Source organism: Sebastes fasciatus, chromosome 21, assembly GCF_043250625.1.
Source record: "Sebastes fasciatus isolate fSebFas1 chromosome 21, fSebFas1.pri, whole genome shotgun sequence".
Classification (NCBI taxonomy): Eukaryota; Metazoa; Chordata; class Actinopteri; order Perciformes; family Sebastidae; genus Sebastes; species Sebastes fasciatus.
The window spans coordinates 14,240,231-14,261,307 of NC_133815.1; the positions used below are offsets into that span (position 1 = coordinate 14,240,231).

General features: G+C 40.1%; 1 protein-coding gene across 2 annotated transcripts; it reads left to right on the forward strand.

Moving 5' to 3' along the window:
- The first annotated feature begins 815 nt into the window (after positions 1 to 815).
- On the forward strand, positions 816 to 20,306 carry ppp1r16a (protein phosphatase 1, regulatory subunit 16A). Of its 2 annotated transcripts, none has more exons than XM_074622417.1 (12): positions 816 to 937; positions 7,245 to 7,329; positions 11,994 to 13,171; positions 13,789 to 13,859; positions 15,768 to 15,913; positions 16,310 to 16,413; positions 16,686 to 16,810; positions 17,393 to 17,518; positions 17,606 to 17,681; positions 17,933 to 18,062; positions 18,165 to 18,327; positions 18,451 to 20,306. In XM_074622417.1, exons 3-12 carry the CDS (start codon positions 12,925 to 12,927, stop codon positions 18,976 to 18,978), a joined length of 1,716 nt encoding a protein of 571 aa, XP_074478518.1. In that variant the 5' UTR covers positions 816 to 937; positions 7,245 to 7,329; positions 11,994 to 12,924; the 3' UTR covers positions 18,979 to 20,306. The 2 variants fall into 2 exon arrangements, with proteins under 2 accessions (XP_074478518.1, XP_074478519.1); XM_074622418.1 differs by lacking the exon at positions 816 to 937 and adding an exon at positions 5,508 to 5,633.
- Positions 20,307 to 21,077: the final 771 nt, after the last annotated feature.

Below are 21,077 nucleotides of genomic sequence, written 5' to 3' on the forward strand. Positions count from 1 at the left end.
TGCAGAGGTCAGCAGGTCACAGGGTCATCTCTGTCTATCTGTTTCTAGGTATTAGCAGCTGATTCTGATTCTGCTTCCTTTGGACAATCAGACTTCAAAACTGTTCTACTGTTTGTACGGCTGTTTGACTTTCTTAAACCGATATTTAATTATGGGGATGTTAAAGGAACGTGTTTCATGCTTGAGTTGAGTACATTGTCGAGTGAGACTGTAATAACCAAGAGGGCAAACACACCCTGACAGTTAATTGTGAAAAGACTGACGTACGTTCCAGTTTGTCAAACCAGATATACAGTATCATATCTGACATTATAACTCTATGGCAAACACATACTTATGGCCGCAAACACACCCTTTACATACGGTGTGTGTGCATGTCACACGTACTTGTTTTTTTCTCTTTGCTCAAGTGTACTTAACTGTAAAAAATAGGATATAGGTCGGTGTTGTAACACAATTCCTAGTAATACAACTACTTTCAGTTAAATGTTATATATAGCACTTTTATTTTATTTTTATTTCACTCCTCCTCACATTCTCCAATTTCATTCCTTCCTTCTACTGCTACAGATAATATTATGTAAGCATTGATCCCCCTTGCATATTATATATATATATATATATATATATATATATATATATATATATATATATATATATATATATATATATATATATATATCATTAAACAACACTGAGTCCAGGCTGCAGACCCTGCAGCACCCCCCAGCTTGGAGCCTCTGTCGCCCTCTGGTGGAGTGAGTCCTGCCGGGAGGAGAGGGCGCAGGTCCGGTTGTTATGGTGAAGCATTTCCCCTGAGGGCTGTCTGGAGCTGGATCAGGATCAGGAGCAGGATCAGGATCAGGAGCTGGAGCTGGAGCTGGGGACAGCAGCTGATTCAGTTTCAGACCTGCACAGGAGCTACTGCAGCTGACAGGTAAGATGTCGCCACGTTGTTTTCTACTATTTGTACGTCGATATTGTGCACCAGCTGCTCGCTTTAACATTGTGTCAGTCAGACTACATTGTCGTTGAAGTAACATTAACGACATTGTCGTGTAGCTGGAAGGTGAGCTAACCTGAGAGGCTACAGGTAGCATGACACAACATCACAGGTAGCCTTTAGACTTTACCGCAGCTCAACAGGTGTTCTCATTATATTTTTAACAAAGCTGTTATAGGATAAACTCGCAGGTGTTAACTTTATCTGCTACCTGGACGCCATGAATGAAGCCAGGTAGCTGAAATGAGCTGTTTACGTTGGCCACCTGTTGAGCCTGTCTGTCTGTCTGTGGACCGCTAGGTAGGTGAACGTTAGCTAATCTGCTGCACCACAGTTATAATCCTGCACCCACACAGTAACACAGTGTGAGACAAGAGCTAAACGCTTTTTATGGACATTTACAGCGATTGTACCACACTGTTAAAGTAAATAGTTTTTGCTTAAAGTTACTAATTAATATATATAATTAATATATATATTAATAATAATATATATAATACATATATATATATTAATATATATATATAATTAATAATAATATATATATAATAATAATAATTATACAATATATATATATAATATATGTAATTAATATATATAATAATAATATTATTATATATATATATATATTATATATATAATTAATATATAATAATAATAATATAATATATAATTTATATATATATATATAATTTGTATATATATAAAGATAAATATAACAGCTTCCTGACAAGGCAACAAGTGCAAAGTCTTATTATTATCAGGTACATAGGCGGACATAATGTTATAAACTGCAGCTGCATAGTTCAATGCCATCCAGACAGTTTCTATAGACCTGTTGTTATATTGGTTTATATTGTAAAGTGGTTGGACAATATGATATAAACAGTAGCATGCAGTTCACATATTAAGCAGCTTTTCTAGCATTGCATTACATTGTACAGCCCATTATGTTCTTGTGCCAACACACATTATTTTTTTTGTGGAGCTGGAACAATTATTTGATTAATCAAGTATAGAGCTGCAACAATTAATCAATTAGTGGTCAACTAGCCTATTAAATTAATCGCCAACTATTTTGATAATCAGTTTGAGTAATTAAAAAAAAAAAAAGAAGTAAAAATTCTCTGATTCCAGCTTCTTAAATGTGAATATTTTCTGGGTTTTTTTGGTCTTCTTGGGCTTTGGGAAACAACATTTTTCACCTTTTTCTGACATTTTATAGACCGAACAACTAATCGATTAATCCAGAAAAAAAATCGACAATGAAAGTAATCGTTAATCGGTAAAAATACTAGCCATTCTCTGGTTATGTGAGGATTTGCTGCTTTTCTTTGTCAGTAAACTCAATATATTTTTATTGTCAATTAATCGACTGATCAAGAAAATAATTAGAAGATTAATCAATAATGAAAATGTCAATTAGTCGCCATGTAAAGCTTCTATGGAGATATGTTGTTTCAAGGAAAAACTAATTATAATCATTTACTTTTGTTTTGGTGCTTCTTTTCCCTGTGATGACCACTGACTGCAGGATATACTGTAATTCACTGACTATAAAACTGACTTGTTAATATAAATAAACTCACAGTCATCTATTCTTATCAAGCCAGCCTTGCCGGTCTTGCTCACAAGTATTTCCACGTGTGGTCAAAGTACTTCTTCAACAGCATTTCCTTGGTATGTATGGTCAAATATTTGCAGGTTTCACAATATAGACCAAGATTAGCTTGTAGGCCCCTTGATACACAGCAGCGTGACAGCACACACGCACAGTCTTTCATGGTTTTAAAGATCTAAAAGGAAATCATAAAAACGTTTCAACACAGTACTTGCAGGTATACTTTAGTGGACTGTAACTTGGGATCACGGATCGCGATAAAAAAACACTCACAATAAGTTGATCGGTGTGAATTTTATTGGGATAATCATGAATATCCTAACGAGTGACTTGAAAAAGCTCGCTATCATGGTAGAGAAGTGGATAAAATAGAGCCTGATTGAAATAATACAGGAATTATCATGCAAGAAAGAAACAGACTCACGCAATTTTATGACATTTTAAGAGCATATTTTGATAATTATCAGGATATTATCATGAATATTTTGGCCTGGATAATCGTGACATGAGATTTTCATATCGTCCCAAGCCTAACTGTAACCTGTTTGATCTTGCGCTGAGTTTAGATCAAAGGTGTGCATCCTCCATTGCGGCAACAATCAGTTATCTCAACTGAACAAGCACTTTATTAGATACTGTAAAAGGACAAAGACCTGAACCCAGTGTGTAACTTGAGTTAATCATTATAAAAAGATTTCTTTGTCATCCTAGAACTGTATAGTTATAAGATAATAACAACAAGTCAAATGACCCAAGCAGCTCTTTAAAGGTCAAACTGTATTTGCTAAGGTTTGGCTCTCTGTTAACATTCCTTCTCTTGTGCGGAAACTCCCCCTTGTCTTTTCTTACTGAGGTATTTCTTCACCATCACGTGTAATGTGAGAGATTCTGCAGGCAGATGTCATATACATCATCTCATCCTGTGGGCACCTTAAAGATTATTTATCCCTATTTTTCTCTCCACCTCTGTGCTTGCATGACACAACCCGACTTCCTGCTTAGGAGGAGTTAAAGTAGGCTAGTCTGTCTGTCTCCTCCCCATCCTTCCTCCTCCTCCTCATGCTCTCGTCTATCGCCTTCACATTATTTCCTCCACATCCTCTTGCCCTCTCATTCCGTATCCTGTGCTCCAGAAAAAGCAGTGACTCTTTGTCTATGCATGTCCAAAACTCCTATATATCCCCATCATTCATGCACACACTTTTTTTTTCCCATGGCCCCTTGCTCTCTCCCTACTATGGCTGCTCTGCAGCATTACTGAGATTGCTGAGTGATTACATGAAGCTGCTCACACCATTACACATGACAGGGCTTAATGTGCCCACCCCTTCTCAAGTAGATCCCCCTCCCACTCTCTTTGGCAGTCATTCACATTCTGTCCTTCCCACGAGGGCTGCAACCAAAGACTGTATATAAGAAGTGGACATAGTCACCGTGACGTCACTCATTGGTTTGTGGACTGCTGTTTTGAAGCCTCAAGTTTGGCATTTTGGCTGTCCCCATCTTGGTTATTTGCAACCAGAAGTGAGCTAAGTACAACCGAACGCTGAATAAGACATTTTTAAGCGACCAAAAGGTTAACTTTTATGAACTGATAACACACTGTGAAAGGGTTAAAGTTGTAAGACGAAAACACGGACAACTCCCAGACCAGACAACGCCGGGGTAGCAACCTGTCAATCACAAGGTAGCCACGCCCTAAAGCATCCCCTGCTTTATGGTCTATTTGACTCTAAATGGAACCATAATTTAATAAATGAACATCATGCTGTATTGAAGAAGACTTGAAACTAACGATTGAGAACATAAACTCATGTTTACAATGTTTACTGAGGTAATAAATCAAGTGAGAAGTAGGCTCATTTTCTCATAGACTTCTATACAATCAGACTTCTTTTTGCAACCAGAGGAGTCGCCCCCTGCTGGCTATTAGAAAGAATGCAAGCTTAAGGCACTTCCTCATTTGCTTTCAAACCCGAGAGTTGCCCACTGGCTGCAACAGATGTGCAGATTATTCTTTTGATTAATTGATTAACAGTTTGGTATATAACATGTCAGAAAATAGTAAAGAAACACCCGTAGTTTCCAAGAGCCCAAGGTGTTGTCCTCAAACGGTTTGTCCCACTAACAGACAAACCATTTCAGCTCTACTTCCTTTATAAGTTCATTTTCAGTTGTACAGTAACAGATAAAAAACAACCTTTCTGAATATTAGGCAGGCAGTTCAGGTCACTTGGCATTGGTTCAGAAAGCAGGAGGGATCGTTCCCGAATCATCAAGCTGCATTGACTCAGCATTGTTTATTTCAATCAACAGGAAGGTCCCGCAGGTCACATCAAACAGCACAACAGCTGAGCCATGTCATTCCATGATGGCTAGCCATGAATGAACCACACAGCGCCGTTTGTTTGCCCATTTCCAGTGTAGTCAGATTTAAGGCTGAGCAGGGGTTTTTAGCTGCGTGTTCTTGTAAATTCAGTCACAAGTTTTTACACTTCGGTACCGCCCACTTGATGAATATATGACCTTCATGTTGTGTGTGTTTATACTGGTCTATTCATTCCAGCTGTTGAATGAAAGTTTATGTTCCTCAGCAGCTGTAGACAGCCCTTCCTGTTTGGTCATCAGGTGGAAAATGTCGACAAATGTCAGATTGATGCTGCAGGGAGATTTTTTCCAAACACATTAAATGTTTAGTTGTGTTCCTCAGTGTGCGAGTGCTGTGCTGCCGTGCCAGAGTTTGTACAATATCCGTGATCTCACCTCGTCTTTTCCCGTCTGTCTGGGCTCTGCCTGACTCAGAGAATCACAAGGCTCTTACACAGTTTAGCCACCAACAAATTCCCCATTCTGCATTTGTGCAGGGGCTTAATTTATGAGGGACAAAAGTGAGACTAATGGAATGCTAGCTTAGGTTGCTGCATCCACTGATAGCAGACCACAAACTCTCAATCGACTTACAGACTGTTGATAAGAGCTAAATTTGCAAGACACAGACATATGAATGAGGTAAGATCACAACATCACAGAGAAATTCATTTGCGGTATATTTTTCCTTTTACTATTGTATTAATTGAATTACTTTCACCCAAAGTAGTTTATCTTTATGTACGGGTATATAAATATGATGTGGTAGGTCAGGATGTATTGCTGCTCTTGTTGGTGTAGAAATAGCCATGTTGGCCTCATGTATGATGGATTTCTTCCTGTTTGTTTGTTGAAGATTTGTAGGGCTGCAACTAAGGATTACTCTCATTGTTGATTAATCTGTCGATTATTTTCTCGATTAGTTGTTTGGTCTATAAAATGTCAGAAAATGGTCAAAAATGTTGATCAGTGTTTCCCAAAGCCCAAGATGACGTCCTCAAATGTCTTGTTTTGTCTACAACTCAAAGATATTCAGTTAACTGTCATAGGAGGAGTAAAGAAACCAGAAAATATTCACATTTATGAAGCTGGAATTGGAGAATTTTTACTTTTTTTCTTAGAAAATTACTCAAATCGATTAATTGTTGATTACCAATTATCAAAATAGTTGATGATTAATGTAATAGTTGACAAATAATCGATTAATTGATTAATGGTTGCAGCTCTAATCTTTATGTATGGGTATATAAATACATGTGGTAGATCAGTTACTTTGTTAATAATACATTTGGATGTATTATTGCTCTTATTGGTGTAAAAAATAGCCATTTCGGCCTCATCTGTGATGGATTACTCCTCGATTGATTGTTGAATATCTCCAACAAAGTTCCAGATTTAGAAAAGAAACTCTTGCTTATTTATTCGGTGCAAATGACTTTAAAACCTGATGTTGGAAATATAGTTTTGAATCACTGCGCTGACATTGTGTTGTCTACCTTTGACCACGACCAAGCTAAATGTACCCAGAGATGCCAGTAGCTGTTTATGGTTCACACTTGCTAGTTTGCTGCTGGTAAGTGAGGAACAGTAGGCTGATTAGTGCCAGACAGCAGGCTGAGACTGACTGAGCTGCTCGTCTGTCAGACCAAGACAGCAAACTCATGCTGAGAGGATCTTGAAGCTTTCTTTTTCTGTTTCACCACACCCTGGCTTTTACTTTGTTTAATTTCGGTCCAAATGATGGCCCTCAACTCCAACTCCTCGAGGCTACTTTCAGACTTGTCTCCACTTTGAGGCTCTGAAGCATATACTGAACTGAAAGGTTATAGTTAAGAGAGAGAGTCAACTTTAAAATAAGAACACATGGCACGTTTGATATAAACACTTGTGTTAAGTATTGGTTTACACAGACAGAGGCCAGAGAGCAGAGACAAAGGAGGAGTGGCGACTGACGTACAGTTGCCTGTTTTTTCCATTTTAATACATTCATTTAATATATTGGTTCTCGACTATGGAAACCTAAAATATGTAAAACAAAATAGCCAATTTCCCCTTATCATTTACCCCTTTTCCATTCTCTTAGGCTCAGTTGTTGTGTAGGATTTATTTGACAGGGAAAAGTCTGGGTTGCATCCCGTCACTTCTGAATCAGTGTGAAAGCAATGAAAGTGTTGGGGTCATATAGAGATAGTAGTAGAGTCCTGTTTCAGGCATATCAAGGGGTATAGTAATATATCTTACTCTCTACTACAGCGTGTGGAAGCAGAGCTGGTGTACTTCCATGACGATGGTGATGGCTGGATTGTAGGATTGGGTGGACTGGACAGTTTAACAACTAGTAAGTGTGTTTATTGGAACCTGTGTTCTTGCTGGGACGGGACATGTCTGCCATAATTGTGTACCTGGACTAGCCAGTAAACATCGTACTGTCTGATCCTCTGCCTCTGCTCCATTCCCCCGATACCCTGCACTGATTGGCTTTGGCTGAGATTTGACTTGTCTGGCTCGCTCTGCCAAGTCAGTCTCCTAATCAGGAGACATTGGCCTGAGCCCTGAGTGTGTGTGTGTGTGTGTGTGTGTGCGTGTGTGTGTGTTTTTGCATGTAAATGTATCATGAGTGAGAGAACGAGAATATCTATGTGACTTTGCATGTGTGTATGTGTCAAAGTTGGTCTATGAGTAAGCATGCATGTCTCATAACTAGGGCTGTCCTCGACCAAAGAATTCTTATTGTCTAACACTCATATGATTTTGTCGACTAATCGATTAGTTGATTTAATCGACAGATCTGTAAAACTGAGTTTCTCCACAAAGAATCACACAAAAGCACCACTTTAAATCTTGTGTTTAGCAGAGATGTGCTCATTAGTTTCTTGGAAATAAATCATTCAGCATGAAAAAGCATAAAAAAACCGATTAATTGACTAAAGAAATCTTATTTGACTAAGACCAAAACGACTGATTAGTTGACTAATCGAGTAAGAGGGGGCAGCCCTGCTCATTACAGCTATTTTTGCTTTTTAAATCTCATGTTATGAAATGAGTAAGCCTAATTAGTATTGGCACTTACCTAACCAATGACCCTTCAAATGACTTTTTAGACCCACATTCTGTGAAGCCGATCGCTCGTCTAATGTACCAGCATATCAACAGGTGTAATCTACCTGAGCTTGCTGACACAGCCTTTACGAGGTCTATTGTGGTCCATTAAGGAACAATTAAAGCTTCTATGGCTTTTAAAGGCAGATGCTTGAGTTCTTGATGTGACTTTTGTCAGTAAATGTAGACTAAGATTGTTTGAGATATGATATTTGGACCAAAGCTTGGTCAAATTGACAAACAGAAAAGGTCTTGCTGCTGTCCTTTAGAATATCCTGATGCTTTCCACACAGGCCAGAAATGAGTTTATATGTAAATAACTTCTCACCAACCAAAGCTTCACTTTGTTTTCCTGTTTTGAAAGAACATTAACACGTCTCTCTGATCCAACATTACACAGAAGTAATAGCATTGTAATTAACATCCTTAAAAACTATATAATCACTTCACAGATTTTAAAGTAAGTTGGATTTCTGTTTGTCTTTGCAACACATGATCCTTACAGCTAAATACAGTGTGCAGTCAGGTGAGGCAGCATGCTCTGGGTCAGGGCGGGAACACAGTAAACCGGTTTAATTGTCATGATCACATGATCTGTGATAGGCGCTAACAGAAAAATAGATGGAGACAATGGGACACACACTAGTCGTCCGCTCAGTATGTGGCCAACACTGTAGTCTGCAAGCTGCTTTGTACATTGATGTGAGTTTGGAGTGAGTTTATTTTAGATTTACAACACAGAAATCTCATTCACTTCTAACAAAACATTACAGATTTCCAATAAAGGCACCCTTAATTGTCACAATGCTAGGTAATAAGGTAATATTAAAAATCCAAATCAGGTACACTCTGTCAGAGCAAAGCCATCAAACAAGAGGTCTGTATGCTTTAAATTCCTGCCACTGAGATGTGCACTGTCATCAAATTGAAGCTGAAAGACTATGTAAAACTGCTTGTTTGTTATAGCCTATTCATTTGAAATGTTTACTGGACTCCTGTCAAACAATATGATATAATATAAACATTGGAAGAGTCTTGTTTGCAAAAATGTTATCCTTTTATTCAAGCTTCTGATTTGCACAAAACAACAAAAGCGCAGAGCAACAGATAAATTAAGCGGCAGTATTGTAACATGCAGACGGCCCAATCTGTGTTTTTGTTGTTTATGTCTGGGTCTGTTTGGAGGCCATTTTTTCACCACTGCATTTGACATGAACTTTAATAAAAAAAAAATTGTCATAGTCAGATTCAGCCTTATGAGAATTTATTCTTTCAAAATTGAGTTTCATTTGTGAGCCACACAATACTAACGTTTAATCCTGGGATCTTTATTCTGCTGATCTTTCAGATTGTGTCTAGCATTATCCCGCTAATACATTAGTTAAGTTCCTGCAGGGATTTTCCCTATTTCTCCAATCCTTTCTCCCTTTAAAGCTCCTTAAAATGCCACAAAACACGCTCCCTTTTCATTTGTTAACCGTGGTTGTAAACACTGACCAAAAATAGGTTCGCTTACTACATGTAGGCCTAGTCTATAATTGTTCCTTAAGGGTTTCTTTCTTTCCTGTTGACCTTTTAACAAGAACATGGACTTTGGACACCAATGTTTTTTTTTTCCTGTAGGAGGAAGACATGGTAAGTCATCTCATGGATCATTGGCATTATAAATGAACCCAACATTCATCATCCAGGTCTCGACCCTGTGCATTCCAACAAGTCCATGTTCATGTGTGTATTGTTTGAATGAATGATCCGCGTAGTGGCCTGCAGTCTATGGGGGAGAGTTAAGCTTATTGCCTCAAACTAAGGAAATCCTGACATTGTAGCTTGTGACAAAGGGTGAGAGGTTAAGTATCCTAAAAATAGTAGGAACGCATAGTAAAGGAACAAATGACAAAATATGTCTGTCCTCAAGGCAAGAACTGTTAAGATTTTAGTTGGCTAGGAAATTGGCCCAGTGGAAACTGTGACCGGTAGGTCTCTCTCGCCATATACTGTATATGTACTGAATGTTAATGCACAGATAGAGCCCTATATTACAGACATGACATGTTTTAGTACTACTTTTTAATAAGTCAACATTTACAAAGGAGTTATACTTTGTAACTACTGACTTTATTTGTGGTTTATAACTCCTGTACTAATGATTTATATATCAGTTATGATAAGCCACCAATAAGAAGAGGCTTCGGGGTTGCTGGATTGCAAAATAAATCACCTTCCTTGGTGTTTATCTTCCACTTGATTTATCTTTTTAGATAGTTATAGACTCTATTGACCACACACCTTCTGGAAAAACCTGCAGAGTATCTGGACTAAAATCAATTTATTAACAACTTCTTAACATTTATTACTTTAGCTTACTTGAAAGTCCACAAATATTTATGAATAGATTTATAAATGGCATTATTACCAAACAGAAAGGAACATTTTCATAACCAGGCAACCCTAAAGTGTCTTCTTAATCATCTGTAAGCATTAGTAATCAATTTATTAACCATAGCAAAGTCATTAGTTACAATTTTAACTCTTTTTTTTTTTAATAATGTCTGTTTTATTAAAAAGTGGTACCTACCAATTGTATTGATCTGCTGCCCTGTTTGTATCACCACTAGTTAGGGCTGCAACTAAATGATTATTTTCATTATTGATTAATCTGACGATTGTTTTCTAGATTAATCGATAAATCATTTGGTCTATAAAATGTCAGTAACAAATGTCATCCCATTTTCTCAGAATCCAAGATGATGACTTTAAATGTTTTGTCAGTCCAAAAAAAACAGGAGAAATGCAGGAAATAACCATATTTTAGAGGCTGAAAACTGCATTTTCTGCCATTATTGCATGAAAAATGACTTTAAAGATTCATCAATTATCAAAATAGTTGCAGATTATTTTTCTGATGATCGATTAGTTGAATAATCATTGCAGCTCTACCGCCAGTACAATTATCAATCCACCAACCAAATTAGAGTAGATGAAAAGTTGAACTGATTCTTATGGATGCAGGTTGGTCTAAAAACCTTGAAATAATTACTTTCCTCAATAAATACAGTAAGTTCCATGTGATGACTTTATTTAGCAGGCTAGGTCTGCATTCATTTAAATTCATCTGTTTATCCAAACAAATCTAAAATGAAAGCATAAAAGTCCACTAATGGCTTTATTTGTTGACAAAGAATCTTTGGAAAAGTCATTAAATGTAATTTCCTAAAATAAACTTTAAACTTTCACCTCATTTGGAGATAAACCAAAGAGGAACCCTGTAACTGCCGCCTGGTTATGATGCATTATCCTGCATATGTTTGCCGTGCAATCATCTGATTTATGGAGCGCTGTGGTTTACCCACCTCCCACCCTCTCAGGTAGTTGGCTGCTTGCTATAGTGGCTCTGTGGCCCAGGACTAGTGTCTTGTCAGTCACTCTCTCTATCTCACTGAGTGCCTCTAGTTGACCTTCCTCTCAGCGCTCACAGGCCCAGGCCTAAATAATAAATGAGTAGCCTGGAAAGAGCCGAGTGTGTGAGAGCCATGTAACTCACCTGGGAAGTTAACGAAAGGTAATGAGAGCGAGGTTGCCAGGGTTAGTACTTGCACTGAAACATGTCACATACCGGCTATTTAACCGCTTCTCCACTGCATCCTTCTATCAGTCTTGCGCCGTGTGTGTATGCCAGTGGCAGCAAAGTGTGTGTCGGGCGGCAGGGTGTGTCAATCATTAATGAAAAGCGTCCCACCGTCTCAGGTTTCCTTCGGGAGAGGAGTGGGAGAGGAGGGAGTAGGTGGAAGGAGCTCAGGGGTTAAAGATAACCGGGTTAGGAGAGCAGCGTGGGTACATTATACTGTAACACAGCACTCACATTTTCTCTCCCTGTCTTTTTCTCTCCTCTTTCTTTGCCCACAGTTGCAGAAAGAAGACAATGTCGTTGAGGGACGAATCATTGAAACCTTCGTTTTCAGCTCTCTTCTTCTGAAGACCTGCCAAAAAGTGCACCAACAACAACAACAACAACAAAAACAACTTTGGAATAGTCTCCACTCACCACCATGGGATACTTGAATCCTGTCACTGCATTAACTAAAGTAGGCCTTGTGTGAATACTGGGGATGCCCTTTTTAATATCGTTGCTTAAACTCCCCGGTTCTTCCTACCTTGTGGATTTGTGATATTCTCACTATGGATTCTCAAAGACTTGCCCCTCTGTTGGATCCAAGTCTTGGACACCACTTTGGATTAGAAGCTCAGATGGAGTGTCCAACCTGAAGAAAAGTTTGACTTGAAAGCTTGACGTTTCTTAGCCCTATCTTTTCTCTCTCTGACACTCTTTTCCCACAGTGGATCATTGGCTAAATTGCCAACAGTTGATATGGATGGGAGGACTGACAGTTGGTTACAATCCACAGCTTGGATGATAACGTTTTGGACATCTTTCTTTATCCTTTTTTCCATGGCACGATAAGTTATCATCTGAAAGATGGGAAAGAGACATTGCAACAATTCTACGTGTTGCTTACATCTGACATCATGGAGATATCCGTCACCTGATTGCACAACATAAGTTGTTTTCTTTCATCACACTTTGGATATTTTTGCTGCTTGCTTGAATTATTGTTTCATATATTTACAGATAAACTGAGGTATCTGTTTGTGCTCTCCCCACAGGCCCTAACGTAGGCCTGTTTGGCCTTACAGAAGGGCCTCTTTAAGGGAGGGTTAGGGTTAGGGTTAGGCCCCTAAACCCTATGAGGAATTTGGAAACCTGAAACTTGTATATTTATTATTCTTTTGGACTAAGAGAAACAAACAGGACATTAGTTCATAGGGTTGTGGTGGCATGGCAGCGGAGCACGGCGAGCTGCTGGCTGAGATGGCCACGGTCGGGCGTCTGAGTGCTACTGAACGCCTGAAGCACGCCCAGAAGCGGCGCGCTCAGCAGCTGAAGGGATGGGCGCAAATGGAGAAGGATACAGCACGAGGGTCGAGGGCCAAGGCGGATAAGAAGAAGGCGCGCACCACCAAAGTTACTTTCCCCAAGTCCATCACCCTGCTGGATGCTGCTGCTCGCAATGACCTGGAAGAGGGTTGGTAGAAAACACACACTCACAGAGAAAACTCATTTAGAGAGCCTTAAATGTTACGGACTGTGGAGCTTTAACACTTCTCTTTATTAAATTAGAAGTAAATCGGTCAAGGGAACTCAAGACGGGATGACAAATGATTTAATTCGATACTAGACTAATCCACATCCTCATCCTATAACCTGTGAAAGCAGCCCCACTCTAAAAGTCAGGGGATACAATGACCTCCACATTTGGCTTCTTTGTGTTTAGTCGCTGTTGGCCTTTGCTGACATAAAGCACTTATCAGCCGGTGGCATGGTGCTACGTAAAATGCGATTCAAAGGAAGCGATTGATGCATAATTCATAGTGGATACGTCACATTTTAATTGTATTAGGAAAGGCGTTTTGTTTTCGGTGGCGTTATTGTCTGCTGCAGGATCAAGGCTAATTATAGTGGAAAATCTTTTAAGTTAATTGTTAACACACACAGACACCCGCACACTGTATGGGTATTGTTTCTTATATCTATTTAGGGCAGACGGGTATGTGCCAAGTGTTATAATGTTTATGTGGAAAGGACTCTGCCCAGGTGGTTAGTCATAATGCTGCATGTGTGTGTGTGTGTGCTTTCTTCTAGTGAGGGAGCTGCTTAACAATGGTGTCAGCCCAGATCTGGTCAACGAGGATGGACTGACAGCCCTACATCAGGTACACACACACCTAGTTGTGTCACCAGTGCAGTGACAAGGACATGATCCCTCACTGGCCTCCCACCTACGAACACTGCCAATTGTGTTTACTGGAATGCACAACTAAACCAGTGATATGGTGACAAGGGAAATATAGCCCTGTGCCCCTTATTTCTTTACAGAGAGGCGAAGTCCCTCCTCTTCCGGTGGACCCTATGGGACCATATTTCGGAGCAAATATATACGGTAGTCAACGGTGAGAGACAAATCATTTTTTGATCCCGTTTGAATTACGGCATGAATTACACATATAATGTTTGTCAATTTAAAAGAAAATGTTGCAAGTCAAGAATGTTTCGTCTCGTACTATGTACGTCACAAACACTAGCTAGCTAGCTAACTTAGCTATGTTCCACGCACAAATGAAACGTTATCTTACCTGACGTGTTTTATCCAGCGACTCCTGTTTTTTTTTTATCAGCCGGGAAGTGAAAGAACGAGTGAGACCCGTTGCTCGTGTGAGTAGATACCAGTACGAAACACACAGGCATCGTAGGTTCAGCGAGACTTACGTGACTTAAGGGTGTGTAGTCTTTCTAATTACGTATTTTCACAGTCTTTACAACAAACTGCGACTTTCTTGACTTGCAAAATCCATCTATCCATTTTCTTCCGCTTATCTGGGGCCGGGTTGCGGGGGGGCAGCAGGGCTAAGCAAGGAATTCCAGACGTCCCTCTCCCCAGCACCGTTTTCCAGCTCTTCCTGGGGGATCCCGAGGCGTTCGAGATATATAATCTCTCCAGCGTGTTCTGGGCCTACCCCGGGGCCTCTTACCAGTTGGACGTGCAAACGGAGGCATCCAGGACTTGCAAAATTATCTTTTAAATTGACAAACATCATGTGTGATTCATGGCGCAATTCAAACGAGATCAAAAAAAATATATTATCATTCATTTTTTTCCCGAAAGAAGGACCCATGGTGGTCCACCGGAGGGGGCGGGGCTTCGCCTCTCTGTATTCATCTAGCACCTTACTCTCAGCGCACCAGGAAAACTACAACATCACACATACTGTACATACACCACTGCCAGCAATTTAGGCCGTTTAAGTTCCTGGCTGTTAAACATACACAGGTAGCCACTCCCGTCAGCAGCTTACACAAGCACAGCCTTGCAGTAGATGGGATGAGGTTACCTACACGCGTTTACATCAACGCTGTGTGACCTTAACGAGGCAGGTCACCTTTTGAGCAGCGTGTGTGTGTGTTTATATTGTGTGCGGTCGCAGCTCTTAGCTCACCGAGTACTGTTTACCTTTATTTTGTCTGACCCGTAACTTATCTTAAGTCAGTTTACATGAACACACTGTTTCATTCCCACCATTTTAGCTTGAGGGCCAGCGTTTGGAAGAGCGAGGGCAACTTGCTTACATTCCTTTCCTGAACAGTTAACAGTCGGATTTAGAAGAAACCATCTTAAGATTCCTGTGTGTGTGTGTGTGTAACTTGTCGGGACCTTGAAATCTTTACAATTCAGATGGGCACTTTCTCTCCCTTTCTGTCTTGCTCTCTGTGTCGTTTATTTCTCTTTATAGGTGAACACATACACATGCTGCTATAAATTCATGAGAGGGGTATTTGTGAGCACAGAGAACTCTTTATAAAAGCAGTTGACTCTGCTCTTCGCCTTGGAAAACTTGGTGTTTACTCAGCAGAGGGCTGGGCCATGCATGCAAATTTGTTCTATTACTCCAGCTCAGTGTATTAGTTGCCATAAATAATTATGCATAGATTTATCCATTTTTCGTAATGCTTATTAACCTATAATATATTTTTTCTATGCCTGTTTTGTGCTCTGTCTGCACATCTGTTTGCATTCATGTGTATATACATTTTCCTACATATCTACATCTGCCCTCTCCTCTCAGTGCTGCATTGATGACTTTGTGGAGATAGTGCAGTGCCTGCTGGACGCTGGTGCCTGTGTGAATGCCTGTGACAGTGAGCTGTGGACACCGCTGCATGCTGCTGCCACCTGTGGACACACTGGATTGGTGCAGCTCCTGATTCAGTCGTGAGTTTTCCCCGTGAATTTCAGCCCCACATTTATGCATCCTTTATACCATAGAAGGTTTTCCCTGCAGTCATAAGAGTCAAAAATTAAAGTGTAGAAATTAATGAGCTGATATATTGTGGAGTTTTGTCTCAACTGTATTAAGATAAATGGTGCTTTATCCTTACATTCAAGCAGAATGAATATTGTTTTCTTAGAACAAAGTATAAACAAACTGAGAGCCTTCTTGACGAGAGACTAGTTTACATAAACAATGCAAATATGGCTGCAGCTTGACTCTCAAAACACTTTGCAAGTGTATGAATATTCCTGAGTGGCTGAGTACATCAGGGTGTGGCACTGTAATCTAATTCTCTTTGCATATGTGGGCTTGTGTTTGTGTATGCATGCTTCTAGTGGGGCTGACCTGCTGGCTGTCAATGCGGATGGCAACATGCCCTATGACCTCTGTGAGGATGAGGCCACTCTTGAGCTGCTGGAGATGGTTATGGCTGAACAGGGTCAGTAAGATGAGTCATATCTAACCTATTGAATTGTCAGAAATTGTTGTAGTTTCTTTAATTAATAGCAATTATTTGAAAGTTGTGTAGTCTTCCTCTTAAAAAAAGATGCATGAAGGCAAAATGTCACATTTGAAATCAGGTGGAACACACTAATGACCAGTCCCAAACCAAAATTTAAACAAATATCTACTGTCAGCTGTACGCTCAGGCTGTAAGTGTGCTAACATGTAACATTGGTTCTGTCCCTATGTGTGTGTTTGTGTTTGTAGGGATAACTCAGGACCGTATAGATGAATGTCGAGGGGCTAAAGAGGCGGCCATGCTGGCTGACATTCGGGCTCTGGTCCAGAGCGGAGCAGACTTGAACGCGCAGGACGCCAATGGAACAACACTGGTGAGATAGAGGGAGGGAGAGATAAATTAGGATGTGGCAGGCCAAAGATTTTAACCACATCTGTGATCCCAGGGTACATTCATACATTTTTGAATAACCAACCAAAATCATAAAGCTCTGCCAAGAAAATAAAGGCTGGACAAAGTCGGAAATTTTTAAATCAATGATTGGTTGGAACCTTGTATTTTGGTTAATTTTTCATTCAATAACTAAGAACAGGGAAATAACAAACTAAGCTGTATTTTTAGCTTCTCAGAAGTCTGAAATTTTGCCCCTTACACTTTATAAATCAGTATCGAAACAAGATAGTGTTATTAGTTAGCAGCAAAGTGCTAGTTGGAATTTCTTAAACATCTTACTTGGAATATCTCCAAAGAAGGTCCCAAACCAGGAGTATAAATTACTTTTAACTTTGCAGTGTAGTATAAAATGCAACAATATCTGTTTTTCTTAATGCATTTGGACATTGTATTTTACATGAGGTGTTTTTTCTGCCTGATGGAGACTAGACTTTAAGTGAAACCCTAAAATTTGGAAGTGTCTACCGCTGGACAACACTTAAATGATCAATGTCTCTCCCAGCTCCATATAGCGTCTGCTAACGGCTACGTGTCCGTGGGCGAACTGTTGCTAGAGCACAGAGCTGAGGTGGAGGTGAAGGACTCTGATGGCTGGACGCCACTACACGCCGCCTCCTGCTGGGGACAAGTAAGTGCTGCATACAAACCAAAAGATAAGAACCTTCCACTTTTCTTAAGTGGCCCATTAATACAGTTGTTTATATTTGTTCCATAGATCCAAATGGTGGAACTGTTGGTGGCCCATGGAGCCAGTTTAAACACCAAGTCTGTCCTGGAGGAGACGCCTCTTGGTAAGACCAGAAAGCATTTTTGGTCCTGTATTGCCACATAGCAAAATGATGTAAATGACATTACCTTTCACCTTTAATGATTTAATGATGTAATGATAATCCCCTGCTTCAGGTGTAATAGTAGCCTCTGTTAAAATAGGAGCTAATTACCCTGACCTATTTTTTAAATGTCTCCCAATTATAGCTTTCTTGTTAGCACGTTTCCTTTCACAGTTCCCAGTGTCTAACCTTTGCTGCTACTGCCTTTTCAGACGTGTGTATGGATGAAGAGGTCAGAGCCAAACTGATGGACCTGAAGCACAAACATGATGCCATCATGAAGAGCCAGGACCGGCAGAAGGGCACGCTGCAAAGACGAGCCTCTAGCACTGGCAGCAGAGGGTGAGAGGGGACGTTAGGCCCAAGAGCTCAAGGGAAAAACGTACACATAAAGTTGGAGCAGTTTAGCGTTACTGTTCCCCTGTCTCTTGTTTGTCTATACAGTAAGGTGGTACGTCGTGTCAGTGTGAACGAGCGCTCCAGTCTGTACCGACGGGAGCACCACAAAGAGGCCATGGTGTGGCAGGAGCGCGGCCGACAGCCGGAGCCACAGGACGACGATGAGGACAGACAAACAGACAATGAGCTGCACCAGCATGCCACCATGGTGAGCGAGCTCAGTGTCGTGGAAGAAAAATGTATCTCGTTACAACTGTTTTTTTGTCACATTTTGAAAGAGTTGAAGCTGATTAAGCTACTACGTGTTCTTTAATGTTGTCTTGTGTTTCAGGCTGCTGGTGGTGGAGCCACATCACGTTTAGAGGAACTGGAGGCTTCAGACAGGAACATTGTGTCCAGTCTAGGTAACGGAGGGACCTCTGTTTCTCTGGCCTCCTCTGTGCCTGGAGAGCTGTGGAGCGGTGGAGGTCTCATGGATCGCAGCGCCTCGTACCAGCTCAGCCCTGCATCTGGATCTGGGTCTACAGAGGGAGAGGGGGCAGACAGTATGACTCGGGAGAAATCACACCACACCCTGGCTGACCTAAAACGCCAGCGGGCAGCTGCCAAGCTCAATAAGTACCCAGCGCCTCCCCCACCGCTGCCCCCTCCTTTAGAAGAGGAGCCTTCTGTTGCAGTGGCTGAAGTGATGCCCACCCAGGCCCAGCCAGAGCTCCAAGTGACCCCCAGTGCAGAGGAGGTAGCCTCCCCAAGCCAGGTGTACTTCACCCCAGCCAGCGGAGACCCTCCACTGCTGAAACTCAGAGCGCCTGAGGAGGACCAGTCTAATAATAAGGAGCCTTGCTGTGGACTCATGTAGACAGCCAGACACGCACAAAGACACACACATACTGCCTACCGAGTAGAGAAGCATTTTACACTCCAAAGTGGCAAAAATCAAAACAGACATGCTTGAAATGAGTCATTGAAGACTGTAAGTTAAGGCCACATGCCAATGAGGGTTTGATCTACACTGCATTTCAGTGAACCGAGGTGCAGTCTTTGTGCTTATTTCCCATTTGCTTATTATTATTATTATTTTTTTATCAATACGATACACACCTTACACTAAAGGTCCCAGCATTCCCTGTTTCTCCGTTATTTAGCAATCGCAAAATCTGCTGGATGTCAGGTGTCCATCTAGTGACTCACAGGAGAACTACAGATTCCAGTTTTGCAATCACAAGCAAATATTTACTTTCCTGTCTTTGTTCATTACTTTATGTATCTCTTACTACACGACTCAACTACTGTAGATTGACATTTCATTGACAAGCCTTAGAATCATGTTAAAGTTGAAGCCGAATGAAATTGAATAGCAGTTAAAGGTGATTTGTTTTAAATTGAGAATGAGGTTAAAGTTCTGTTTTCTTTACTGAGTGCTATGAAGGGCACGTGATCTGCATTTGCATACATTTACATTATAAGCCAGAGGTTATTTATGGTTTAGAGATTGCTCGGTCATGATAGTTTCAGTATACAGCATAGCTACTCTGAATTTATATTTACACAAAGATGAAAACAAGGACTGTTACCTTGCTTGATTTTTTTTTTTTCTTGGACTGAAAATGTTTTTTTTTGTTACTTTTCCAGTGCACAGAAGAGCCTACAATTCAACATTTGTAATGCTGCAATTTGTAACTTAAGTATTTGTGAGATCATCTACGTATATTTAAATCAATGGATAATTTACTATCATTATTATCACTTCCAGATTTCTATTTTTTTTCTGTCAGTATTTCTATTTTTCTACCCTCTAAATGGAATCACATTATTTATTATATCTGATATTGAATATGGCTGATGGTGTACAGTTAAATCTTTAAAGGATAAAAGTGTGAAGGCAAGATATTTATCAAAGAGATTATATATAGTTTTTTTTGTCAAACCAAGTAAATTTGTCATATGATTATTTGTCAAAGGTTGGTGCCTTCTTTAGGTGGCAGGTTTGATGTAGGTTTGCAATGCTTGCACAAAGTCCCACGTGTAAATTTGGTGAGCAGTGGGATAAAATGATCTATTGTCATCCAACTTGATGTGCTGTCAGTGCACTCTAATTTCTGTAATGCAATTCAGTTTTGTTAGTGATTTTTACTGAGCCCTGTTTAGAAAAACAAAACATAAAAAAAACCATTAAGTTTCACACATGATTTTTGTATTTTTCTTTCATGCAAGTGGATTTATTTAATGGATCTGGACATTATAACTGTTTACATCTCTGGGTATTGCTGAACGGGTGGGAATCAGATAAACTTCTTTGTAAGGAAAGTTTTTTTGGACTTTTTATACATTATGTTGGAAGCCAGTTTAGGGTCAAATAGTGGCATCATGTTTAGAGAAGGAGACAAGACACCGACCTGGATGTCTCCCTCTTGTGGTGAGCAGCATTTTACACACTTATCTTCCTCTTACATCATGTGGTCACTCGCTTTCAGCACATCTTGAATGTCACAGTCTGTTCTGATCCACCTGCCAGGGCAGCACATGATACACGTAGTAAACACTTCCGTACACACATACTTTATTAAAATATTACATGTTGATACTTCTGTTTCAAGTCATTATAACATTACAAGTTGCAGCCTTATCTTTGAAAACTCCTTTGAAATGCACTCATCAGAATTCCAGCTTTATCCTTATCAACAAACTTTAACATTGTCCAGGACATGATGTATGCGGCCTTGGTAACAGCTGTGCCTAGGGGTGTTTTAAAAATGGAATCAGCTTGTGTTCAGACATGTTTAGACTGTGAGCCAAGGTTACCGAGCAACTAAGAGAGAGCTGTTTTAAAGTACTTTCTATTATACTATGTTAATCTGTCTTTTAAAATTAGGTATAGGCGAACAGACTGTCGTGTGATGCTGCCAAAATATGCTTTGCTTAACACACGAAGGTCACATGCTGCTTGTATGTGAACTG